The sequence below is a fragment of the Musa acuminata genome, chromosome BXJ2-10 (assembly GCF_036884655.1).
Source record: "Musa acuminata AAA Group cultivar baxijiao chromosome BXJ2-10, Cavendish_Baxijiao_AAA, whole genome shotgun sequence".
Lineage (NCBI taxonomy): Eukaryota > Viridiplantae > Streptophyta > Magnoliopsida > Zingiberales > Musaceae > Musa > Musa acuminata.
Window position 1 is genome coordinate 20,614,857 of NC_088347.1, and position 26,720 is coordinate 20,641,576.

The 26,720-nt window shown below is 41.7% G+C and overlaps 3 protein-coding genes across 5 annotated transcripts; 1 reads left to right on the plus strand and 2 right to left on the minus strand.

The window, feature by feature from the left end:
• The first annotated feature begins 8,567 nt into the window (after positions 1–8,567).
• Positions 8,568–10,151, plus strand: LOC135624427 (polygalacturonase-like). Its single transcript, XM_065128024.1, has 4 exons — positions 8,568–9,027; positions 9,108–9,397; positions 9,471–9,699; positions 9,837–10,151. Exons 1-4 carry the CDS (start codon positions 8,599–8,601, stop codon positions 10,053–10,055), a joined length of 1,167 nt encoding a protein of 388 aa, XP_064984096.1. The 5' UTR covers positions 8,568–8,598; the 3' UTR covers positions 10,056–10,151.
• On the minus strand, positions 10,148–16,869 carry LOC135624426 (glutamyl-tRNA(Gln) amidotransferase subunit B, chloroplastic/mitochondrial-like). Of its 3 annotated transcripts, none has more exons than XR_010491683.1 (10): positions 16,729–16,869; positions 15,306–16,008; positions 15,002–15,211; positions 13,657–13,797; positions 13,364–13,567; positions 13,068–13,265; positions 12,291–12,359; positions 11,009–11,125; positions 10,666–10,889; positions 10,148–10,349 (listed from the first exon to the last, which is right to left on the minus strand). XR_010491683.1 is itself a non-coding variant. In XM_065128022.1 (9 exons), the coding sequence occupies exons 2-9, from the start codon at positions 15,942–15,944 to the stop codon at positions 10,809–10,811; spliced, it is 1,659 nt and encodes a 552-aa protein (XP_064984094.1). In that variant the 5' UTR covers positions 15,945–16,008; positions 16,583–16,869; the 3' UTR covers positions 10,486–10,808. The 3 variants fall into 3 exon arrangements, 1 of the variants encoding a protein (XP_064984094.1); XR_010491682.1 differs by having other exon boundaries at positions 16,583–16,869; XM_065128022.1 differs by lacking the exon at positions 10,148–10,349 and having other exon boundaries at positions 10,486–10,889; positions 16,583–16,869.
• Positions 16,870–18,086: 1,217 nt separating this feature from the next.
• On the minus strand, positions 18,087–19,225 carry LOC135625609 (protein ASYMMETRIC LEAVES 2-like). Its single transcript, XM_065130627.1, has one exon. It carries the CDS (start codon positions 18,914–18,916, stop codon positions 18,389–18,391), a length of 528 nt encoding a protein of 175 aa, XP_064986699.1. The 5' UTR covers positions 18,917–19,225; the 3' UTR covers positions 18,087–18,388.
• Between the last annotated feature and the right edge of the window lie 7,495 nt (positions 19,226–26,720).

The window sequence follows — 26,720 nt, forward strand, 5'->3', positions numbered from 1 at the left end:
TCATGATTCAATTCTCATTGCTAGATCTAAGGATATCATAATATATTCATTATCTAATATAAAATAAAAAATATATCATAATAATAAAAAAAATTATGTAACATGTTACACATGTCATTATTCACGTTATCGGATTGTATGGCACTTGTAATTAGCATAAAGAGCATATAGGTCATCATCCACATTGGCATGAGCTTGTATATGCTCGCTTTCTTACCCAATCACTTTGATAGGATATTAGTATCCTTATCTATAAAATAGGATCCATAGTAAGTCATTACTCAGTAAGTATAAGCCTTTATTTAGGTGAGCATGTATCATATCCTATATACAATATTTTAAAATCATAAGTATAGAACTTTTAATAGCAAATATATTATATTATGACTTCTTTACTAAGCATAATCATACACCATAGTATATACATAATAAAAACATAAAATTCTGCATCGAAATAATTAAAAATGCTTATATGCACATATAAGAATCAAAATAAGTTCATGGACTTCTATACCTCATATCATAATTTATACATACACTCCCACACCATATGTCATTATAATATACAGGCACTCTCATACCACATGTCATAACATATACGTGTACTCCCACACTTGACGTCATAATATATATGTGTACTCATATACCACACGTCATAATATATACATGCACTTCTACACCGACATCATCATATATGTATGCATACAAAATATTTTTTTATCACAATTCATATATTCTTATGTTTACAAAATATATATATATTCATATTTAGTTTGCAACAATCATATAATCTACACATCATCATATATGCATACATACAAGATAATTTTATCATAATTCATATATTTTTATTCTTACAAAATACATACATTCATATTTAGCTAGCAACAATCGTATCATCCACATGTCATCATATATGCATGCATACAAGATATTTTTATTATAATTTATATATTTTTATTCTTGTAAAATGCATACATTTATATTTAGCTTGTGATAATTATATGATTTCCACATCATCATATATACATGCATATAAGATATTTTTATCATAATTTATATATTTATATATTTATAATATATATATATATATTCACATTTAACTCATAACAAGCTCAATACAACCATATTATTTGAAACATACTTTTTAAAATATATTAGACATATAATATTATATATGACTATTATTTTATAGTAATTAAATTTATACTTGTCTGATTGAACTGAAAAATGATGATACTGAATGAAAGACAATGTTTCTTAATAATAAAGTATGTTAGTGAGCAATACACCTATTAAATTGGGAGTATAAGGCCATCAGATATGTTACTTAAGAACTCTACCTCTTAAATTATCGATTTATAATAATTCATATGCATATAATATATATACATACATACATATATATATATATATATATATATATATATATATATATATATATATACAAATGTATATATATATATATATATGTATATATACATATGTGTATATACATGTATATATATATATATATACACATATGTATATATACATGTATATATACATATACACACATATATATACATACATACATACATATATATAGATATATATACACACACACACACACATATATATATATATATATATATATATATATATATATATATATATATATATATATATATCATTCTTTGGTATGTTGCTTTAGCATTTTTTTAATCCAAATGACATAACTCTATAACAATATATACCTTAGTTTTTGATGAATAAGATATGTTTCTGATCGCGAGATATCGTTCTTATTTGGTTATATCTTAAAAATACATCAATAAAAGTGAGAAGTTTATGTCCCGAAGTGGCGTTGACTAACTGATCAACCTAAGTTAGAGGGTAGCTATCTTTTAGACATACTTTATTGAAATCAGTGTAATAATACACATCCTTCAATTTTTAGCTTTTTAACCAATACAACGTTAGCCAGCCATTAAGGATATTGTACTTCGATGATGAATCTTGCTTGTAATAGCTTATCTACTTCATTACTATTTGTCTGCTAGCGTTTAGAAACAAACTTGTGAGGCTTTTGCTTAATAGGCCGAACTTTAGGAGAAATATTCAAATGATGCTAAACCACATTAAAATATATTCCTATTGGGAAATCTATGGTGACATCATATGCGTAGTGGAAGAACAAAAGCAAAAAACATATATTTCTAGCAAAAAAAGGTTACTTATCATTGTACAAAGATTAGTGTGCAAAAACCCACGAAACTAAAAAACTACACATATATAGGAAATTATGTTACCTATGGAGATCATATATCTCTAAATTTCTACAGATCTATAAGAATAAAGAAGGTCAAGTGTCATCCTCTCTAGTGGTGATTCACATGACAGGGGCTGCGAAAACACTTCTCAAATCGCTACACCATCCTCCTTGTAGCGTACACCATGCAATCAAGAAGAGGCTACCCCTTCTTACTGTCCACACACCCCAAATAAGGGCTACAGGTTGAGGATGAGAGGGAGAGAGGAGAAGAGGAGGCGACAGCTAAAAAGAACTTAGCTTATGACCCTTTGGTTTTCTTCTATTTATAGAGCTCTCTTGTCACCTTAACCCTAATGGATCATACTCTATTGGGTATTGAATCTTCATCCAATTATCTAAGCCTCTTAGATTAACGAGTCGCTACCTAATAATCTTTTATTAGCTCTTATTGGATCTCATTTATAGGATCCAATAATTTAAGGGCTTAATGGATATCCAATAAGATAGGGCCTTCGATAGATATCTCATATCCGAACCTCTATTTGTCGCAACACCTACCATATGTGTGTGATCTTTTAGGCCCAATATTGAGTTGGCCGTAAGTCATACTTGTCAAAACTCTTTTTAGATTAATAAATTATTATTTTCATAATAATTCACTCGACTCATCGTCTACGGACGTACTATGTCACTATGTCGTAATCCCTAGACAATACATGAGAATCCTTTTGGACATATCTATCCTCAGTTATCGTGTATCTATAGTCTCTTATCCATCTAATATCTTGGAGACCATATACTGGCCATGATATTGTCATGCCCATATGGTTTCTCCTCGAGTCTCGCTCTAATCGGATTCTCTCGGAGAACTCTTTCTCTCTTAATCTGAATGACTTTGGCCAAGGATTTATTTAAGTAAGAACACAAGATATTCCTCTCATGATATCGAGAGCGGATGATCCTCTATCGATACTCAATAGCCCTTGTAAGGTTGATTGTCACTCTCGATGATTAATTGTGCTAGATTTTGAACTTCCAAACCTATAAGTTTGAGATCAAAGAATAGAGTACTCATACAGAACATCCTTAGTGTCTCAAGTCTAAGGACCAGGTATCATCAACTATTCAACATTCCATGAGCAGATCAATCAGAATAAGTATACAGCACACTAGTCTGTCCGGTTATCTTGATGTACATCTCGAGTATCCTATGATGAGGATTACTTGGGGTCTGTGTTTAAAAGTGAATCGGTCTCATTATCGTGATCTCATCACGATCTGATTCCTATTGCACAGATCCATGGATATCATAATATACTTATGCATCAAGCAATATAAAGTGATAAAATACCAAAATAATAATATGCAAAAATAGTGCATGTCATATCACATGTGTCATCACTCACGTAATTGGCTTGTAGGACATCTATGAGTAACAATTCCTAACATGTCTCTTGATAACTATGCGAACACCTTAGTATTTTCTCGAAGAAAGTTGATAAGCTAGACTAATTTCTCCTGGGGTAGTGTCCCTATAACTTTAGTAACTTAATCAGGATGAGCCTTGTCAAGAGGTTCCTTGACCATTGGCTCCATTGGCTCCGAATGCAGAAGAGGTCTAGCGAAATCTCAAGGATCCAATGTTAGTATCTTAGATTGAGCCTTCTTTAGTAAAGAGACTAAAGTTAGATAGCACTAGTAAGATACCTTTGGATCACTCCTCAATTCTCCAATGTTGGCTCTAGTCGAGAACTTCATTACAATATGGTAAGTTGATGTCACTACCCTTAGTCTATTGAGTATGGGTTGAACTATGAATGCAATATATGTCAAAGGGATGTCAACTACCAAAAACTTAGTCATCATCATCTTGGAACATGGTTTATCGTCTAATGTGATATGCATGCTTATGATACCGAGAGGAGAGATATCATCATCAATGAAGAAGATCCTTAGATGAGAGTATGAACTTTTAGAATGCATCAAAATAGAGGATGTCGGCCGAGTTTCCTATGTCGATCATGAATCTTTTTACCAAGGCATTGATCATTCTTATGGAGACCACTAGAGCATCGTCATAGTTCAGATCGAGATACTTCGATTCATCACCTTTGAAAATTATCTCTGAGTCATCTTCTAACCTTGGGCATTTCTCAATTGTAGCTCAGGTATAGGATTTACGACCTGAGGTACTATTTCCCCCCAAGTGGGTCCCCTGTTGATGATATCAATTTGCTTCTTGACTAGGCCCAGAGGTTGAGGTGAAGGTTCATGAAGTCTTTAGATAAATTTTCTAAGGTACCCTCGATAAATGAGCTCTTCGATTTGCTCCTTTAGATCTCGACAATCCTTTATGTCATGTCCATAGTTATGATGGAAGCGATAATATTTAGATATATTTCTCTTTTCCAATAGGGTCTTCATCGGCTGAGGGTTCTTTAAGAATCCTTTTTTCTCTTATTTGTAGGAAGACCTTGGTTTTTGATATGTTAAGGGGGATTAACTCAAGTCTAGATCGAGACAACTCAAGTTGGTCAGGTTTTCTCCATCATAGTGACTTTGGGGTTAGGACCAATGATGATCGTTTTGGTCGTAGCCTTTTACGCATTTTCTTGTGTTTATTGGAGGCCATCGCTTCAACTGTTTTGAATTGGTTAACCCTCTATAGCACCTCTAGTAGGGTTGCTGGTGGTCTTTCGACTAATAATCATAAAAGCCAAGAAGACCTTAGATATCATTAGTGAACCGAGTGACAAAACTACTGAGTGTCTCCTCCTCCCCTTATCTAAGTCTGAGCAATATTCTCATCGAAGGCTTTGGACATGTATTTCCCAGGAAATAGAGCTCAAATTCCTTTATAAGCTAAGCGAAGGAGCTGAGCAAGAATAACTTTAGGCAAGTATATCATTCCCGCACTAAGCTCCTCAATATTGTTGGAAATGTTCGACACATCAAAGCGTTTGAAATACCATAGAGGAACATCTTGGCGTGAAAAGCGATAATGTGTTCAATTGGGTTGGTATTGTCGTTGAAGGTTTCCAATGATGAGAGACAAAAGTCGGTAGAGATTAGTTCCTCTTGAATGTCTTGTGTGAATGGAGATCGATCTAGGGTGAGATCGGTCGAACCTGTTTTGGATTGCTATAATTCCTATCGAATCTCGTCTAAACGTTAATCTATTTGCCTCAATTGATCCCTCAATGTATTATCCATTAAATTCATTAATCGGGTCTCGAATTCATGCTGAGTTAGTTGTATGGTGGTGTGATGAATTCTGCTATTGGGGAGTAGGAGGCCTCCTTGGTTGGAAATTTTGTAGATCTCAGGCAATCTCAATGTATTGGTATTGCACATGGTATGGAGACTCCAAAAGGTGCTAGTGCTAGTGACGATTGAGATATTGGTTGTGGCTGAGATGATGGTATCATACATTGGACTAATTGAGACAGGAGCAGGGCAATAGCTTGCAATATTCTCGTAAGCATCTACATATAATTGGCGAAGCTTAAGAACACCTCGATAGGAACAAGTAGGTGACTCAAGTATCTTATTGGCATCGTATTGAGGAGGATGAATCTACTTATGGGAGGAACGATGGTTGTTCTCCTTGAATAAAAGTGTTGTAGATTGGAGGTAGGGCCTCCTCATTGGAGCGTCCATTAAGAGGATGGGTAGACGAATGTTCCTGCAATATCAAGTTCTCCTTCTAGAGCCAAACTTTTAGGAAAAAAAGTCATTGACCTCTTAGTCAGCCCAACTTGGTCGATACCTATGTGCACAAAAATATCCGAGATGTTCGTGATAAAGGAATGTTGTACTTCAAAAAGAATCTGGGGTAACTCTAAGGTAAATCCGAGATCGATTCAAGATGGATCCAATGTAGCTCTGAGATAACTTTCAAGTTAGATCTTAGATAGCTTTCGAGTTAGATCCAAGATAACTCGCAAGATTAAAATATTTCACTCCTTGAAGTATCACATGCATAAAGACTAAGGTTGAGAAGATTTTTCAACTTGATCCCTCTGACACTCAAGTTAAATGTATATAAGCGTAATTCTTCTCAAAGATTTGTGTTTCTCCTTATTTAGGGTACACATTTATATCGTGTATGACTGAGCTTACATTGCTTATGTACGTTGTCATTACTCCCAATTTGCAGATGCCAAGTTCAACTGCAGATGCCAAGTTAGACATTTCCAGCATTTCTTCCGGAGCAATCTTCATGGTGAACTCACGCAGCTCCTTCTCACCCGTCTGCTAAATCTGCGGCGTGACAGCACCACATGGGAGCCGTCATTTCGGCGACAATGCTGCGGCATCTTCAAAGTCAATGCAGACTTCACTCCCTTGGGTTGTGCTGCCTCAAACCGAAACCAGACTCTTCGGCACAAGATACGTTTGTGATAGCAATCAGCAGTTGAACTGCTTATCATCATGAGAACGAAGCCATGCTGACTTCTTCCTTTCTCAGTATGCAGAATTGACACCAAGCTATGGATCTTGTATTCGTTGCTTCCGGTCTCCAAAAGTATGTGTTCATGTATGTGGTTAAGATAAGATCCTTAGCAGCAGCAAGAGGTGACTTGACTGGTTTGTAGGCAAGATTTATGGTTTGTGCACTGGAAGACAAAACGTTCAGGTTGTAGGATGAGGTCATGTTTGCTATCTTTCTTCCTCTCACCTCTAGTCTGCATTGTCCCTTTCTCAGGGGGAGAAGGAAGCTCATTTCAAGCTAACACCCAAGTTGCCTTACAGTTGACAAGGACCATGAAACAAGCATCCTTGCATCCATGGATGCAGAAGGTTACAGTGAAGATGCATACTTCAACAGTGTCTTGTAACTTATTTCTGGCCACTTGTGTTGGTGCATAAACTTGTTCCAATCCTCAAAATCTCAATCACTAAAAAATCATAATTTAAAAATCAGAAACAAAGAATCTAAATTAAATTTGGTTGTTGAGAGAAGTTTTTTTTTTTTTAAAGAAGTTCATATTTAATGCAATGTTTTTTATATATTCATAGCATTTATATTAGGTGTCATGATGAGATATGGTGTTACAGCTTATCTTTCTCCCAATCCCTTCATCCTCAATTATCATATGTAATCCTTTTACCTAGATTGATTGATTTTCTTACCTCATTGTCAATCAAAATGTAAAAATAATAATATTTACCAACCAACATAATTTTCTATTTATATATGTATCACATCATAAAATTATATATGACAATATTATTATTATTATTATTATTATTATTATTATTATTATTATTATTATGTTATAAAAGGTAAATGATGAAGGTTAAAATTTTATATGTATACTTCATATTGTTAAAGCTCTTTTATTTTAACTTTATTTTGCACCCTTGTAACCTCACATTTCTAGTCCTGATATGAAATATAATTGAAACATGTTATGTGTTACCAACTCACTCTGGTTTATGTCATTAGGTCACACATCAACATGAACTCTTGTCAGATCATAAATTCAGCTCAAATTCCAGTGGATTAACTAATAAAAATTTCTGGTAGCACACATGTATCATGATTTATAAAAGAATGAGATGGTAAATGATGATATCATGCAAAGTTTTGAATGACAATTAAGCCAAGAAAGGAACATTGTTCTTTTACTCACAGGTATGATTTGGTGGCTTGTGACTTTGGGGTATACCCATTAACCAAGGAAGAAAAAACCACACTTAGAGGCCAATATTTCCTATGGTCGACGGAAATGTTACTTCTTTGACGTTAACATCTCAAATTAATGCCGCCTTCACCTCCGCTTTTAACTCCACTCATCTAAATTTGTCACAGTGCATGACGAGGTTTGATGCCTTTCTTATCAACCAGTTCGTGCCACTCAAACTCGATTAGCTCTTCCAACAAGAATGCAGAACCCAATCAGATGACTTGCAAGCTAAACCCGAGTTCAAGAATGGCAGCAGCAGTTGCCATCGAGATCGTGATTGCAGCAACCGAAATGGTCTCGCCGTGTTCCTACCTCGGTTGACTTTCAACACCAAGTGCACATGGTATTCTTGGATTTCTTCTCCCTTGACGGATCGAAGAACCCGTTTTCTAGTGCCTACTTGTCTTCTAAAAATGCCAAACCCAAGAATCCAAAAGCAGAAATGCTAGTAAAATACAGCATTCTCTCACATGCATACACCTGAGGGAGTGTTCCCTCGGAAATCTCGGGCTGTGTTTGCTTCGTCCTTCATCCTTCAGCCACCAACACTAACACCTTCACACGAACCCTATAAATATCAGCAGTCCATTCATCAAGCTCTCAAACACCTCCACCGAGTGTATTGGTTTCAGTAGAGGCTGCGGTGCTTTCATGGCTCAGCTCAGGAGCTTCATCGTTCTCCTCCTCGTGGTCGTCTTCGACGACCATGTGTCGTATGGGGAAGCAGCATACAGCATTGCCGATTACGGCGCCAAATCAGATGGCCGGACCGACTCGACCAAGTCGCTGCTCGCTGCATGGGAAGCGGCCTGCGGCTCGGCGGGGTCGGCCACCATGTACGTGCCGGCCGGGGACTTCTTGGTCGGCCAAGCCACCTTCGCTGGCCCATGCAGCAGCAGCAAGATCACCGTCCAGATCGACGGGACGCTCGTCTCGCCGTCCGATCTCGGCGGGGCTGGCGACTGGCTCGTGTTCCACCACGTCGAGGGCGTGTCGGTGTACGGCGGGACCGTCGACGGCCGCGGATCCTCCCTCTGGGCCTGCAAGGCCGCCGGACGTAGCTGCGCCGCCGGAGCCTCGGTGAGCTAATCATGTTACACTCGCAATCTACTTCGAATGATAAATGATAAAGATGAATCGATCGTCTTCTGCCTATGCAGTCGCTAACGTTCAGGAACTCGAAGGACATCACGATCAGCGGGCTGACATCGACGGACAGCGAGCTATACCACATCGTGATCGACGGCTGCGATGGCGTGACAGTGCAGAACGTCAAGATCACGGCACCAGGGAACAGCCCCAACACCGACGGCATCCACGTCCAAGGGTCGAGCCACGTGACGATTACCGGGGCCAGCATCAAGACCGGCGACGACTGCATCTCCGTCGGGCCCGGCACCACTAACCTGTGGATCGAACAGGTGGCGTGCGGCCCAGGCCACGGCATAAGGTAAATAAGCACTGCAAGCAGAAACCAGTGTCCCATTAGCTGAGACGAAGCTGACCTGATGCGGTGGCCACAGCATCGGGAGCCTGGGGAAGGGGTACGACGAGGAGGGGGTGGAGAACGTGACGGTGAACACGGCGGTGTTCACGGGGACGGAGAATGGGCTGCGGATAAAGACATGGGGGAGGCCGAGCCAGGCGTTCGTGAAGGGGGTGGTGTTCGAGCACGCCGTGATGCAGAACGTCCAAAACCCCATCATCATCGACCAGAACTACTGCAACGGCGACAGAGGATGCCCCGACCAGGTGAGTTGACCATCGCTATCGCCATCGCCATCACCATCACCTACCTCTGCATCTGTTTCATCAGTTGAAGAGAAAAGGAAATAAGAGAGGAACAACGACGACATGAGTCGTGTTAAGCTAACCGTCTTTCCCCACAGAGTTCCGGCGTCAGGATCAGTGGCGTGACGTACAATGACATTCATGGATCGTCTGCATCGGAAGTGGCGGTCAACTTCGACTGCAGCGCCAGCAACCCCTGCACCGGAATCGGGTTACAGGACATCAAGCTCACCTACGGGAACACGGCGGCGGAATCATCCTGTAAGCACGCCGATGGCACCGCCTCCGGCTTCGTCGTGCCGCCAAGTTGTCTATGATGGCGAACTCCGGTTGCAGCATTACCACGCAGCTCATACATAACAGTTGTAGCACTACATGTAGACGACTCAGACACAGATGCCTACTTCGATGACATAATTTAATGCATACATCAATATATATGCTCACTTGTTCACCAAAATTACAATATCTGATGTTAAAGGAAGGCTTCAGATTAAGCAGCACAGAAAATATTCTCCTATAAAAGCAAAAAAAAAAGGAGCGTACATTAAGCTCGGATTCGGCATCTAATTGTTTCTGAAGCATACCCCTGGATCCACAGTAGAAGAAATCTGAAATTAAGGTTAAACAGTTTGCATTAAACCAATATGAGCTTACCAAATCATTGTAAGACCTCACCAATTAGCAAGACATTAACATGTAAATTGTAAGAAAAAGCATGCCGTAAGACTTCAAAAGGAAAACGTGTTGAGGCAATGCCCGGGGTAAACATCATACTATTGTAAACATAGACCATGAAAATGCATCTGTCGATGCGTTGTTTGTCTAAACATTTACAGCGCTGAGGCTTCAAAAGGAAAAAGAAGATTTTGGCCCACCATTTATACTAACAAAATAGATGTAAATAGTTGATAGATGTACTCTCACCTATTTGTGGACAAGAAATGAGTCAACCTCATTGCTTTTTGTATTCATCCCAATTGATACTGCGAGTTTCTTGTGTCACGAAACTAATGCGAGAAGATGGGCATGACAGACAAATACAAATTCATCAAGCTTTTCAACTTTTGTCAGTTCCCTCCATTTAATTTATCAGCGAGGATTTTGTTCAAAACCAATGGATTTGCCTTGCCCTTCGACTCCTTCATTACCTGGAGAACCAGAGGTTAAAACTTTAACACCATATTCAAAACAGAGGTTTTCAACCGAGAATTACAGCAATTTGAACAAGAAAACACAAATGATATACAAAGTTTCGCAAGGTACACACCTGGCCAGCAAAAAATCCTTGCAACTTGGTTTTTCCACCGCGATATTGTTGAAGTTGCTTGGGATTTGCAGCAAGCACTTTATCAACAAGTGCTTCTATTGCAGCTGGATCTACTATCTGTAGTTTTCAGACCATAAAGGAATCTGCTGATGGTTAACAATAGTCATGCTAGCAAATCACAATCAATTCAATAACTACAATCTACACATTCATAGAGATATCTTTATAGCTAGGCCAAGTTAGAGATAGCAGTTCGAACCACTGCAACATTATCAGGTCTGGACATGGGTCAAAGTAACTAACCCCTGCATGCGGGACAAGTAGGATATGGAGCAGGAAGAAGAATAACAAGTCAAATGGATGTCCACTAACATGTAATATTCTTGTCAAAAACTCTATTAATTAGATAAAATCATCTATCTTGTTTTTTAATGTTTCAGCAGTGCTAGTACTTTAGCAGTTATTTTTCAAATCAAGAAGTTGTTTCAAGTATAATCACAAATCATAAGTTATCACTTGTTATTTAACAAAAAAAAAACTCTTAAACAGAGTTGAAGATGTACATGTCAGAATTTGATGAAAAAGGAGACGGCTGCATGCATTAATCGAGCTAATACATGGATTTCAAATTACCCCTTTAAACCAATATTTATAAGGCCTATCACATGTCCAGACACACATCTCATTGCATGTGGAACACAGTTTTTGACTTGAAATAATTGTTAGAACATGCCTAGCACTCATCCTTGTCTACTACTACATAAGAAGCAAAAAAATCTAAAATGGAAACAATTAGGAAAATTAAAGGTCTACTACAGACAATTGAAAATAAAAACAAATTGTGTAACTGCTTGCAATAAAAAAAAGCATTAACAAGCGCTCTCTGTTCAGAATTACTAGAACTCAAATGTGTAAAGCAACTTTACCACATCTAATAGTTTCAGTGCTTAAAATCCTGAAGAGACTAAGAAATACTAGACTTAGTTATCATTTGGTTCATAACCAGATGCATATGCACGGACTATATTATCTCTCTTTAATATTGAGAAGAACAATGATTTCCAAAATCATATAAGCTCCTTAGTTGGATTGTGGGGCATACACAAAAGCTACATGTACTAAGTGCATCACTTGTTTCAGTGACTCACTATTTAAGGCATGAAAATATGTCAAAATATGCAGAAAAGAAGTTTAGATTTTATACAAGTTAACTGGAATTGTTCGCATCAGTAAATTATCTAATGTTATCATGCATCTGAACAGAAGTGTAAAATATACTTGCCTGAACTAAATCCTTCTCTTCTATCAATGACTTTACCGTTCCACCTTTTGATAAAAGCTCAAAAAGTATCTGCGGACATTGAATCAATAAAACTAATGAAAAAAAGGGGTAAAATGAGACAGCACTAAACTTTTGTGATGCACACAATTTGTTATTTGAACTCCATGTATGGATGTTTTAGCATGTGACACATGAATGCATACATAGGAACAACACTAGCATCCTTTCCTATAAAAGCCACAGCAAGACCATAAATAAATTGCAGTCATGTTGTAGTTTGTGAGTTATTTGGTAGGAGAATATATGAGAGAGCTACTCAGTGTGATCAACAGATATAAAGCCAAACGACTTTATCATATATAAGTTATTTATCAATATAATGACTTCTATGATATTATCATGTTCTTAGAAAACTTATCAGAAAGAGCATTTAAGCCAATTAAAAATGTGATATCACATAAGATTTAAGGTCAAAGCACAAGGCAAAAGAGAAATAACCAACAATTGATTGTTTCTCCAAAAAGAAACATAGTATGCTTAATTAAAGTCAGATTCCCAGTGAGAATGCCAACAAGTAACAATTAGCTTAACACACCAGGTAGTGAAAATGTGACAATAAAGAAAAAAATTAGGAGACCACAACCATTTTTCTTGATGAGACAAGTAGCTAGTTAGTTATCTTTACAGGTTGACAGTTTCATTTACATCAGATGAGCCATAATAAAAGTATTGAATAAAATGTTCATACCAAGGAAGTGCAAAAGATCACACTTTTACCTCCTTCCCAATCTTCCCACTAATGGTTCCATTTTTTATTGAAGCTATTAACTCAGAAAGCTCTACTGGTGTTAATTTGATTTCATTTATTGAAAGTCGTTCATTCTTCAGAAAAGCTGCAATGTCACCCATAATCCAGTTGGCAGCCAACTTTGCATCAGCACCATTCTCAACAGAAGCATCAAAAAATTCAGCAACCTGAGAAATTTATATGCTCAGTGTGGCCATCTTTTACCAGCTTAACAAAAAATAGCTACTATTTCTATAGTTACTTACCATTCATAAGTGATACTTACATGATTGTCATTGGCAAGAAAGAGAACATCTTGCATGTTGAGACCCAATTTTTCATATCGTCTGCGTTTTGCTTCTGGGAGCTCAGGCAAAACTTGTTGAATTTTGTCAACATAGTCTTTTGTCAGAATAACTTCAGGTAGGTCAGGCTCAGGAAAATATCTGTAATCTGCTAGTCCTTCCTTTTTCCTCATTGTAAAAGTTTTCTGCAAACAGAAAAAGTCACGATTAAATATAAAAAATTACATGTACAACTGATGGAGATGGAGTTATGTACTAGAAGGAAGATGACAACCTGAGCACCTTCTTCCCATAAACGAGTTTCTTGTACAATTTGATCACTTTGACCTTGGCTATGAAGATGAACCTGTCTTGAGATCTCATAATCTATGGCCCTATTCATTGCAGAAAATGAATTCATGTTCTTTATTTCAACCTGTTAATGCAACAAGCGAAAGTGTCCTAACCATCAATCTCTGTGATAAAAATTTAAGATCATTTGTGCTATATCAAGCAACAGTTATAACCAAATAGAAGCACTAACAACGGTCAAATAATAAATCTTTAATAAATGAAATAATAAACTGATACACTGTTAATTGACCCTGGAACCCTATCGAGGACCAGTTTAAATCAAGTTTATGCATAACCTGGGCCTAATTGGCCATGGATCAGCCTTCTTGATCATTGAAGGGGCCAACATTTTTGGTTGGTTCAGCATGTTACAGCCCAATAGAGCCTAATAATTAAAAAAAAGGGCGTTCACAAAGATTAGGAGAAGCAGACAAAGATAGGAAAGTGAAGCCCAACCCTGGTACAAGTCAGGATGGGAAAGACCTTCAAATTGCACTCCTAATAAAATTAGAAAGAAGAGGGCAGATTTACATTGTAACGACTCTTAGTGATACTTATAGCATTTTTCCTGTAATTTTTGGAATAATTTTGTCATTTTAGTAGTTATTTTAGGAAGTATTTGCGATCTTATTATAAGCCCAACTAGCGTCCAATGGTCTTCCTATGGCATGATATAGGTTAGATAAAACATTTTGCTAACAGTACATATATTTTAGAGGGTTTCAAAATCACTTTTCATAGGATTTTATGGAATAATGAGGGTTCAAAATTAAATATCACAAGCCATTTTAGTAACCTATACATATGTTAGCATGTAAGCACATATAAATTGTTATGTTTCTCTGTTTATCTTTCTTTATTACAGTATATTAAGTTTGTTTAGAAAAATTTTCTAGTGTAACCCTGTAAGGCTGTAACTTCATGAAATATCCTATATACCCATGTAAAATTGCATATATTATATATATTCCTACAAAGTCAAAAACCATGTTACTGTACCACTGCCCTTGAATTACTCGGTCAGTGTGAGACTTAAAAGAGTGTTAAGGCTGGATTAATGCTAGTGAAAGAGTAGGTAACCTGTATTAAACTAACAGGAGTTAAATTGGCAAAAAAAATGCTTCTACATGGTCAAATGTTGACCTGTTGCAAGGTTACAACTACTTTTATCTACCGATGAAAGAGAAGAAAAACCCTGGTCAACACTAGATGACAAGGACTCGGTGTTTTATTTATATGAAAGACTAACAGTAGACCATGTGGATTATGAAATAAGCAAATAGTACCTTTGTTCCAAAATTTGATTGTCCTACTGGACGAACAGAAATATTTACATCACAACGAAGTGAACCTTCCTGCATATTGCCATTGCTTATTCCAAGATACCTAACCAGCCTCTGTATCTCTGCAGCATATTCTGCAGCCTCAAGTCCACTCCTCATATCGGGCTCAGAGACAATCTCCAATAAAGGCACCCCTGCCCTATTCAGATCCACCTGCCAAAAAAGCCCCACAAAGCATTTGATATCACCATGCAAATATCATGTTAGCAAACTACAAATAGTTCCAAGTATAACGAGAGAAACTGACCTGGGAATAACTCCCCGTTTCTGAGTGAATTAGTTTTCCTGCATCTTCTTCCATATGAACTCTAGTTATCCCAAACCTTCTATGACCACCACCAAACTCAACTGGAAGATCCAAATCAATGAACCCTTTAATTGCTATCGGGATGTCAAATTGTGATATTTGGTATCCTTTAGGGAGATCTGGGTAAAAGTATTGCTTTCTGTCAAACTTGGAGGTCATGGACAATCTGCAGTTGAGTGCAAGGCCTAGCTTCACGGCAAATTCAATGACCTTGGAGTTCAAAACTGGTAGAGTACCAGGATGTCCCATGCAGACAGGACAAACAGTAGTGTTTGGTTGTGATCCATAGAGGTAAGGGCAGCTGCAGAATGCTTTGGTAAGGGTTGATAGTTGCACATGGGTCTCTATACCAATAATAGTTTCATATCCAAGAATTTTTTGTTCTACACTTGTTTTAGTTGTCGCATGAACTGATGCCTCTTTCAGAGTGCTAGTGGTGCTCTCTGCTTGGGCATTGATGCGAGTCTTTGAAGCTTGCAATGTGCGAAAAAGAGCACTACTGGTCCTGATGAACAAAGCTGATTGGTTGAGGAAAATATGGTTGGTTCTAATTCCTCCATGATATATCAAAGCCATCATCACCCCTTGATCGCCAGATATATTTAGCCCACCACCAACAAAAAGCTTCAAGCAAGCATCCCACCTAAAGAAAGCAAGAAAAATCTGAGAAAATTCTAAGCAAGAGAATAGCTTCAGAAAAAAAAGGTACTCAAGTTGATTATGCAGTTCATAACTAACAAACTCTTATGATATATATACGCACAATGTCTGAGGCAATAACCAATTATGTTAAGTATGATCTATAAGGTTCAAAAATATATAACTTAAAATTCATATAATTATAATATATTCAGTGTATTCATCAAAATAGCAGAAAATGAACAACATAAAAAAAACATTGTCTACAAAATTAGAATCTGATGTGCTCGATAATGATTGAAGTGATTAATTTATATTATCAATACTCAGATGACTGCATTCAAAATTGTTTCGTTACGATACTTACACCATTGATCAACTCAAAAGATATTTCATGCTGTTAAAACAGATAATTTAGGAACAGAAACCCAAAAACCCTAAAACTGTATGCAGCAATCTCTCCTCCCTTACACTATAAGATCAACAATAACATGATGAAATAAACTGCAAAATACTTTCTCCTCCCTTACACTATAAGATCAACAATAACATGATGAAATAAACTGCAAAATACTTGCTTTGTTTGATCTTTGATCACCGCACTCCTATTCCTGGCGGTTTTCGTAACCCTTGTCGGCGGTGAAGCACGAAAGAGGGGCCGGATAAGGGCGGTCTTGTACGACGACAACCTGTTGCTGCAAGGTCAGTTCGAGCGAGGCGTTACCTCCTGCAGAAGTTCCCGTAAGATTCGTGCTTTCCACCACCTAGTCCAGCTGCCGCCGCCGCCCGATAGCCGCGGGGTCAGGAGGAAGAAAGGAACGTGGTGCCTCTTCGTGCGGCTACGCCCAAATCGGGATGGATAATACATTTCGAAATATTGGGGCGGAAATTGAAGCGTTTTTATAGTGAAAATTACGGGTCGGATTTTGGCCTTGGACCCAAACCCGATTTGGTCGTCTCCCCAGGGGCCCGCGGCGCGAGTGCGGGTGGGACTTGGCTTCGGTGAACCGGTTGCAACGTTTCGGTTCAACTCAAGTCGAGTTAATTTCAATGACTCTCCTCTTTCAAGAATACCTTGCATCTAAGAATCGAAGATGTTTCATTTGAAGGGTTCTCATCTGTCTGCCTTCACTGACTGCACTTCCTAATGCACCAGGGATTTATGCTAATCGTGTGAACTTTATACATCATTATTGTTCCATTGGCATGCAAGAAGATAGAACACATGGAAATAGATACCAAAACCAAGAGGATAAGAATGGGCCCATGAAAAGTTCAGCCGTGTCATCATTTGCTGTGGCATTTCATCATGACATTGGTATGCTGTGTTTTGACTAGGTTTTGAATCTACAGAGATCGAGGGAGGGAGGAATTGCACTATTCCTGCTTTGTATTCTGATGGCAGGATGGGTTGGGTGATGGCTTAAATGCTCTCTCTCTCTCTCTCTCTCTCTCTCTCTCTAGGCCATTCGAGTTCGGTTTACTGGTCCTTTTATTGATGGCTCACCTCCCTTTCACAGTGAAGGAGAGTTCAACTGTTGAGTTAGGTCTTCTGCTATCCTCCGCAGCATTCCTTTTGCCTCTTCCTATGCGTCAGCATTCATACACTTGAACTATTGGACTGAGAATGGTCAACTACAAAAGTGGGGTTTCAATATCAGAGGCTTCCACATTAATGCTCTCAGCTTTACCTTTCTGCACCTTTGGGGTTCCGACAGCAGAAGTTTCAGACTCACAGGGCAGTGCTGTAAATGAAGATTGAATCACAATACAGCAGAAGTTTCTGCACCTTTTATGAGGATTGAATCATGATGACCGTGTTTTCGACACCTCATGAAACACTCTTGCAGCTTGAAGAGATGTCATGATTATTCTCTTCTTTTATGGTCATCAGATTCAGAAGTAGAAGAGATGCAAAGCCAAAAGAAGCTATATATATGTGCTACTTCACTGCAGTGTAATGCACGAAGGAAACCCAGAAGAGTTTAGAGAAGGATGGCCATTAAATAACTTGCAAACAATAAGTACTCATATCAGAGTGTGTATTAAAAGCTGAATAGTAAAGCCGGTGAACTCATACAATGAAGTCTACGGGAACTACAGAATCCACAACTGCTGCATGACTTCAACACAAGAAGAGGACGAGAAATCCGAGAGTCATTATCTCCCTCTATATATGTTTATATCTCATTATCTCCATCAATTAGCCATTCTCCAAATCTTAACCTGAAGTGCAGTGAAAGCAGAGATGGATCAGCAGAAAAGGCAGCATTTGGCATGCATGAGATCCACGTACCTGCGTGCATGAACGGGTCCTCTGTTAAAAGTTATATGATCTCAGATGATCGTGAAGAAAGATAGGTGTATGACACACAGTTGGTCTCTTACAGAGGTTTAATGGCTGGGTTATCGTCGCCGCTGGCCGTGCTTGGCTTCATGACGCTAGCAAGTCCGGTGTCGTATGATCCATCGGCGGCCAGCTTCGCTGCCGGATCTTCTTCGTAGTGCCTCGGCATCGTAAGATAGTTGACATCGATGAGCCCATGCCCGGTGGCGGCGGACTGGTACTTGGAGAGCTCGGACATGGCGGCGGACAGGTCGACACGGAGCTGGCGAAGCTGGCGCTGGAGGAGGGAGATGACGCCGACGCAGCCGTAGACGGGATCGCGGAGGCGCATGTCGGCCTCGTAGGCGAGGGAGTTGACGGCGTCCTCGCGTTGGTAAGGGTGCAACTCATTTAGCAGCTTCGTGACGTTGCTGGCCCCGAACACCCGGTGCACGTGCACGAACTTTTGCGGCTGGTCCGGCGGGAAGTAGGGGGCGAACACGCACTCCGGCTGGCACTTTCGCCGCAGGAACTTGCAGGCCGCGCATGGCGATGCTGCTGCAGCCGCTGCCGCCGCCGATACCATCTCACGCACAGCTGACACAGGAAGACAAGCATAAAAGACTAATGCCAGAAAGAACTGCTCCCTCTGAATACATAATGAACTCTAAAAGCGTAAGCTAAGGACGTGATTCCAGTCGTCGTAGTAGTGAATAGTTGTAGACCAACTAAGATGCATCTAATGGCCTCCTTCTTGGAGCTTGTTTCACCTGCACAGCAGAAAAGAGGAGGCAAATGGGGAACCTTATTCCTCGCTTGTTCGACTCTCGCCCTCGATGCCGAAGTCAAAGGCAGCAGAAGAGGGCAAACGGAAGCTGAGAGGAGGGAGAGGAGTTGGAAGATTTGTGAACGAAGGGATAGTTGAGGAAGAAGAGACTGGCAGCAGATTTATAGACAGCTTATGTCGTGATTTAACTACGTGTGACATGAGAGAGAGAGAGAGAGGAATGAGCATGTCGTGATACGACCTCTTTGGCTGGTCCCCCGCGGGCGGGGCTCTTCTTTCTCGGCCGAGCAGGTCAGACCCGCCAAGCTCCGACCACTGATAGGGCAGAGAGGATGGGTCCCAACGGACACGTGGGACAAAAAATGGTGTTCGATGTCTCCGTGCCGAACTTGTTTTGGAGGACAGACGGCATAATCGCGGGAATACCATCGACTCACTCGAGTCAGATGAACATTTAATGCCATGACGGTAACAACTCATACGTACCCAATAAAGTTTCCATCTACCAACAAAAGTCATTTTTTTAAGATATTTCATATCTAGATTTTTAATGTTTACCTTTTCTTTTTCTTGGTTTGATTCAGAAAAAAACACAAATTAATATATGCAATGCAATTATAATAGTATATATTAATTTGGGGAAATCAAAATACAAATTCCTTCCCCGACTTCCCCTCCTTCTCCTATATTAACCTATATAAAACATGATATATATATATATATATGATTTATGTATTTTTATTAAGACATCCGGATGTTAGCATGTTTGTCACACATAGAAAATCACATTTAGCAGTACATGCAAGATCACCTACATTAGCATGACACGTGTTTAACATAGTTTTACAAAGAATCTATAATGTGATGGACGTTGCTTGAAAAGAATAAGAGCTACATTCTCTCTATTGGAATACTGCAACCAATCTGTTAATACGATCCATTACCATGTACTGCTTGCTAAACTTTGTGTTTCATCAGTGGAACGATTGTTCTTGTTCTTAAATGAAACAGAAAATATTACATGGCATTCCAAATGATTGATCAGCTAGAATTATCATAATTTCTATAAGATCTTCATAAATGCTGGATAAGTTTATGTATGTAAGTAGGCAAGCAAACAAAATGATTGGGAACCATACTCTGCCACTCTCAGCTCTATTTAGCATGTAAATAAAGTGCAACAAATAATATTCGATATGTCAATAAGCACAAGGTGGTGACAATGGAAAACAAAGTTTAAAGCTACTACACAAATCCAATAGTTCGATGGAAATGCAGGTTCATTTTCTGTTTTTCTGAAGGGAGGAGAAAATAGGTCACACAGAGACAGGATATATAAAGTTACACTGAATTATAACACTTGTTCAGAGAAGATTAAAAAAGTATCTCACTCACTAATTGTTGCTTGCAGTAAACTCTAGCTCTAAATTATGCCTTATGATACCATTAGAAATTCACAGTGCCTTTCCATGCAGGGATAGCAAGATATTTACTTGTCCAATTACATGAAGTAATTGCTCATTCAGTTATCAAGATATAACCAACAAGATATTGTTGGCAATTCTGACAATTACTTAGATGGTAAAAGGCATAATCATCCTTGACCACTTCAAAAGAACAAAGTCCATCAAAGGAAGCATAAGATCAAATATTAGGTAGACATGTACTTAGATGGTATTCACTTGCCTTCAATGTGTGTCCTGCTAAGGTATACTTCGGGCCTAGGCTACGTCACAATTGATGTCAGACTATGCCACGATCAAATCAACAAGAGAAGCACCCCCACGCGCCAAGCCAGCAACCATATCAAGATGCCACTCGGTATGTCTCGTCCCGATAAGCCCGGGATAACACCGCATGGCGTCATTCCGCATGTCGCGGGATGGCGACCATACAAAGGTACCATCTCATCCCTGGAGGATCAGTCGTCACGCCAAATCCATGTACGATCGACCCTCGTACAGTAGTATAAAAGTCTATGGCCGGCATCCGACCATGGAGGAGAAAAAAGGGAGGCAGAAAGTAGAACCCCACACTGACTTACTTGTCGAGGGGCCACAGTCGGTAACGACCCGCGCGGGGCCTTCTATGCAGGAAAATGATAATGTCTGAGGTGAGGCCATCCCGATCGATAGAGGTGTCCTTCCTCCCGACGCCCCAATTAGCATCCCTATGAAAAGGTATCAATTTTGTGGTGCCAACACACCGACTAAAAGGCTCGACCGACTTCGGCATCCCGCTAAGCCAACCAAAGACTCCCGACATTGTCCCGTGAACCAAGCCGTGTTGATTCATCAGCCACGGTGCATCAGTTCATCAATATTTTTGGCTCTAGAATGAGGGTCATGTTGTAGGAGAATCACGCAGGATCTCTCCCCGAGGGAGAACCATCAGCCAATCACCCCTTTGTCAGGCCTGGAGATCAGCCTCTCCCTGTCCTCAGAGACAGGAGAATCTCGGCCTCGACACCAGATCGCTACTAGCGCCTGTTCAATGACCCGGGGTTATCACTCCCCGGGCTTACCACGGGACCCTCGATCGTTTCGCCCGAAGCGTTCCTCGGCCTGACCAAGCAAGTACAGGTGATGGCGGGAATGATGCAGACAATCATCCCACTCATTCCTCAGATCATTCGGCTAGCGACTCCCCTGACTGACCCGATATGTTAAAGACCGAGCAGGGAGCAAATCGGGACAAGAGAAGCCCAAGAGCAGAGCATATATGCACCCTACTGGATCGCTCCGCCCCACTTTGAGCCTGATACCATATCGTCCGACTCGGTGGATGACTCATTCAGGATCCAGTTGTCCCGGGTCAACCAATGCCTAGACGAGTTCCAACGTGAGTTCTAGAAGTCACGGGGTGAGACGGGCGAAGGCAACTCGGGCGAATCCCCTTTTACTCAGGAAATATAGGACAAGCCTGTACCCCTCAACTTCAAGCTACTGGTATTGGAGACGTATGACAGCGGCTTTGATCCCGCATAGCACATCGCCGCGTTTCGGGCTCATATGGCCCTCTATGGCACCTCCAATGCATTGATGTGTCGGGCATTCCCGACCACCTTTAGGGGACCGACACGAGCGTGGTTTAGTCGGCTACGCTCGTCCTCGGTCTCGTCTTTCGACCAGCTCGCCAAGGAGTTCAAGCAGAATTTCCTCGCCAGCATGCGACCCATACCTTCCATGGCCACCTTGCTCGCGTTATCCTAACGCAAAGATGAGTCGCTCTCTCAGTTCATGGCATGTTTCGCCACTGAAATCCAAGGATTCTCGGATGCTCATCCTTCTTTAATCATGTAGGCGTTTCCGATAGGTTTGAAGCCTTCAAGGTTCATTTGGTCGTTGATCGAGAAGCCACCATCAACCATCCCCGAGATGCTCTAGCACCCCAATCAATACATCGCCGCCGAAGCTTTGGTGGCAGGAAAGCACACGTACGGGAAGAGGCCAAGGGCGGAACAATCCCGAGGAACGACCTCAACAACCCCGATGCAACCCCGTCGGAGGCCCGACCAACAAGAGCTGCTACTCTTGAGACCCCCACCTCTCCCTCTGAACACATCTTGTATCAAGATCTTCCTCCAAATCAGGGAGAAGGCCTTTTGTGATAGCCCAACCCTATGAAAGCTACTCACAAAGACCGGTCCAAATATTGCAGGTTCCACCGAGACTACGACTATGACACGGAAGACTACCGCAACCTCTAGAATCAAATCGAGGACCTGATCCGAAGAGGTCACCTCGGGTGCTATCTCAAGGAACCCCGAGAATTAACCCCGCACCCTAGGGGACCCATCGAAAGATAGATCGACGTCATCTCCGGAGGACTGGCAACTGACGGTTGCAGCACCACGGCGAGGAAGGCCTACGCCCGGAGCACGGTCGAGAAATGTCCCCGACCTGAGCTCGAGCTTGAAATCACTTTCGGGGTCGAAGAGGTCGAGCGCTCCCATCACGACGATGCTTTGGTGATCTCCATTCGAATTGCTAACGCTCGGGTCAAAAGGGTAATGGTTGATACCGGGAGCTCTGCCGACGTGCTATACCTCGACGCCTTCAAGAAGCTTGGCTTAACCAATGAGGACCTTACCCCCATGGCGTCAGCACTCACTGGATTCACATAGGATTCTATCTCCCCGCTCAGGACAGCCATCCTCCCTGCCACCATCGAGGAAGAGCCGAGGGCCAAGACAATAATGACCACCTTCATGGTAGTCGATCTGCCCTCAGCCAACCAATGCTCAACAAGTTGAAAGTAGTGGTGTCCACCTACCACCGAGCCATTAAGTTTCCAACTTCGATAGGGATCGGGGAATCCCGAAGCGATCAGGGAGAATCGAGGCGGTGCTATCTTACAGCGGTCACTCTCCCGGAGAAGTCATGCCCCCGTCAAGTCCTGGATCCCTGAGAAGGAGTTGTAGCGTCGAGGCGTCTGGAGCCTCTCGAGCAACTCACCAAGGTACCATTGAAAAGGAACCATCCCGATTTGACCGTAAAAATTGGGATGGCACTCCCCAAAGAAAATCAACTCCAGCTCATAGACTTCCTGAAAGAAAATGCCGATGTATTTGCATGGTCCTCTAAGGAGATGCCTGGGATCGATCTAGACATTACCCAGCACTAGCTCAACATCAACCCCGAGGCTAGGCCAGTGAAGCAAAGGCCGAGGAAGTTCACCCCCGACCGACAGATGGCGATTGGCGACAAGGTCGACCGCCTTAAAGAGGCAGGGTTTATTACCGAGGTGAAATACCCTCGATGGCTGTCGAATGTAGTCCTCATTAAGAAATCAAATGGAAGTTGGAGGATGTGCGTTGATTACACCAATCTCAACCGAGCATGCCCCAAATACTGCTATCCACTCCCGAGAATCGAGCAGTTGGTCGACGCCACTATAGGCTATGAACTCCTTACATTTATGAATGTATTCTCAGGCTGCAACCAAATCCGAATGGCATCGCAAGACCAACAGAACATGGCCTTCATCACCGACAAAGGAGTATATTGCTATAAAGTGATGCCTTTTGACCTGAAAAACGTCGAGGCAACTTACCAAAGAATGGTCGACCAGATGTTCAAGCAACATATCGGGAGAAACATGGAAGTGTTTGTGGACGACGTGATCGTGAAGAGCAAGATTGCAAGCACACACTTGGCCGACCTGGCAGAGACATTCCAAACGCTAAGGCGGTTCAACATGCGCCTAAACCCTGCGAATTGTGTCTTCGGAGTTAACTCGGGAAAATTCCTCGGTTTCTCATCCACCAGAGAGGAATAGATGCCAACCCAGAAAAGGTTCGGGCCATAACCGAGATGCATCCCCCCCGCACGATCAAGGAGGTGCAGCGCCTCATCGGAAAGTTGGCGGTGCTCAGCAGGTTCGTATCGCGATCAGGCGATAAGTGCCTCCCCTTCTTTTGGGCTCTGTGGTAGGCCGACAACTTCACATGGATCCCGGAATGTGAGGAAGCCTTTGAAAAGTTAAAGGCGTGCCTCGCTTGCTTGCCCCGACTCGCCTCACCCGAGCCAGGCAAAACCCTCGGTCTCTATCTGGCAGCCTCAATGTGGGCAGTCAGCTTGGTGTTGGTTCGGGAAACACCACCGATGCAACAGCCTGTCTATTATGTCAGCAACGTCCTCGTCGGGCCTGAGGTGCGGTATTCCTCGATCGAGAAGCTGACCCTCGCACTGATGAAGACGGCCCGAAAGCTGTGACCATATTTCCAAGCTCACATAATCAAAGTGATTACTGACCAACCGTTATGACAAATCCTTTCTAAATTTGACGCATCGAGTCGAATGATGTGGTGGTCGGTTAAACTCGATGAATTCGACATCCAGTATTCCCCCAGAGCCACCATCAAAGCTCAGGTACTGGCTGACTTCATCTCCGAGTTAACACCTGAAGATCATGCTATTAGACAGGAGAATAGCAAGAGCTCATGGACCCTGTATGTGGATGACTCGACCACTACCGAAGCACTCATGGTCGGACTTATCCTCGAGGGCCTGTCCGGAGAAACCTACGAGAGATCGCTCTAATTACAATTCTGGGCCACCAATAATGAGGCCGATTACGAGGCGCTACTTCACGACCTACACCTCACCCTAGAGATGCACGCGAGCAACCTCGAAGTCTTTACTGACTCCCAGCTAGTGACGGGACACGTCAACAGGAGTTATAAAACTCAGAATCCAAAAATGACGTTATATATGATAGAAGCGAAAAGGCTTGCCCATCACTTCAACTGCCTCTCGGTCACTAGAGTACCTCAGGCGCAGAACACGTGGGCCGATGCGTTGGCCAGATCGGCCTCTGCTTGTAGCTTGGCAGCAACCCCGACAACTGAACCCGTAACAGCACCGACGATACCAACTCACGAGGTCGTCAAGTCAGAGGCCTCGCCAAACTGGGTGGAAGAGATCCTCCACTTCAAGAAGGATAGGACGAAGCCCGATGACCCAACGATGACAAAATGACTAAGGTAAACCCAAGCATGGTACTGCATGGTCGGTAGAAAGCTATACCGCAGGGCTTTCTCTCAACTTCTCTTGCGCTATCTTGCGCCACCCGAAGCTGAAACGGTCCTCGCTGAACTCCACGAGAGGATTTGTGGGGAGCACATCGGGGGACGAACCTTGACCTTCAAGACCCTCAAACAGGGGTACTACTGGCCAACTATGTGCTAAGACACCATATCATATGTGCAGCAAGGCCAAAAGTGTCAAGTGCATGCTTGACTGCAACACCAGCCAGTAGTGCCTCTTACCCCGATGGACGCGGCCTAGCCCTTCATCCAATGGGGACTCGACCTCCTCGGGCCTTTTCCTTCAGCTTCGGGACAACGACACTTCCTTATAGTTGGAGTCGACTACTTCACAAAGTGGGTTGAAGTCGAGCCCTTTGCCTCCATCACCGAGAAACAAGTTCAAAGATTCACGTGGAAGAACATTATTACCTGATTTGGGATCCCGAGGGCTATCGTCACCGACAACGGGGCTCAATTCAACAATGCCAAGTTCAAGGCCTATTGCCAGTCATATGGGATACAATTGAAGTTCAACTCGGTTGCGCACCCCCAAACTAACGGCCAGACCAAAGTGATGAATCAGGTGATTCTGGAGGGCCTCAAGAAGAGGGTCTCGGGCATGCACGGAGCTTAGGTGGACGAGCTCCCTAGCGTCCTATGGGAGATGCAGACAACTCCCAAAATTACCTCGAGGGAGTCTCCATTTAGCCTGGCATTCGAGACAGAAGCAATCCTCCCCCCTGAGTTGGTGTTTCTGACCCTACTCACCTCCAACTATAAACAAGAAGACTCCAAGGAGGGCCTACGAGCAAACCTAGGTCTCCTCAAAGAATGAAGAGCCAAGGCACACCTATGTATCTTGGCATACAAGAAGGCTACGACTCAGATATATAATCGTAAGGTTCGTCCACGAGCGATTAAGGTCAGGGACCTAGTCCTTCAAATGGTAGAGGTGAGCGATCTTACCCAAGCAAGAGGAAAACTAGCACCTAACTGGGAAGGCCCCTATTAGGTCTACGATGTGGTCTACGAGGGGACCTACCAACTCGAGACTATAGAGGGAAACCCTCT

Excerpts from the sequence above, each read along its gene's own strand:
- LOC135624427 (XM_065128024.1), top strand. The coding sequence starts at position 8,599 with ATGGCTCAGCTCAGGAGCTTCATCGTTCTCCTCCTCGTGGTCGTCTTC. Across the intron at positions 9,028-9,107 it reads GCTGCGCCGCCGGAGCCTCG|TCGCTAACGTTCAGGAACTC; the intron begins GTGAGCTAATCA and ends CTGCCTATGCAG. Across the intron at positions 9,700-9,836 it reads ACAGAGGATGCCCCGACCAG|AGTTCCGGCGTCAGGATCAG; the intron begins GTGAGTTGACCA and ends CTTTCCCCACAG.
- LOC135624426 (XM_065128022.1), bottom strand. The coding sequence starts at position 15,944 with ATGATGGCTTTGATATATCATGGAGGAATTAGAACCAACCATATTTTC. Across the intron at positions 13,798-15,001 it reads AATCAAATTTTGGAACAAAG|GTTGAAATAAAGAACATGAA; the intron begins GTACTATTTGCT and ends TTGCATTAACAG. Across the intron at positions 13,266-13,363 it reads TTCTTGCCAATGACAATCAT|GTTGCTGAATTTTTTGATGC; the intron begins GTAAGTATCACT and ends TAAATTTCTCAG.
- LOC135625609 (XM_065130627.1), bottom strand. The coding sequence starts at position 18,916 with ATGGTATCGGCGGCGGCAGCGGCTGCAGCAGCATCGCCATGCGCGGCC.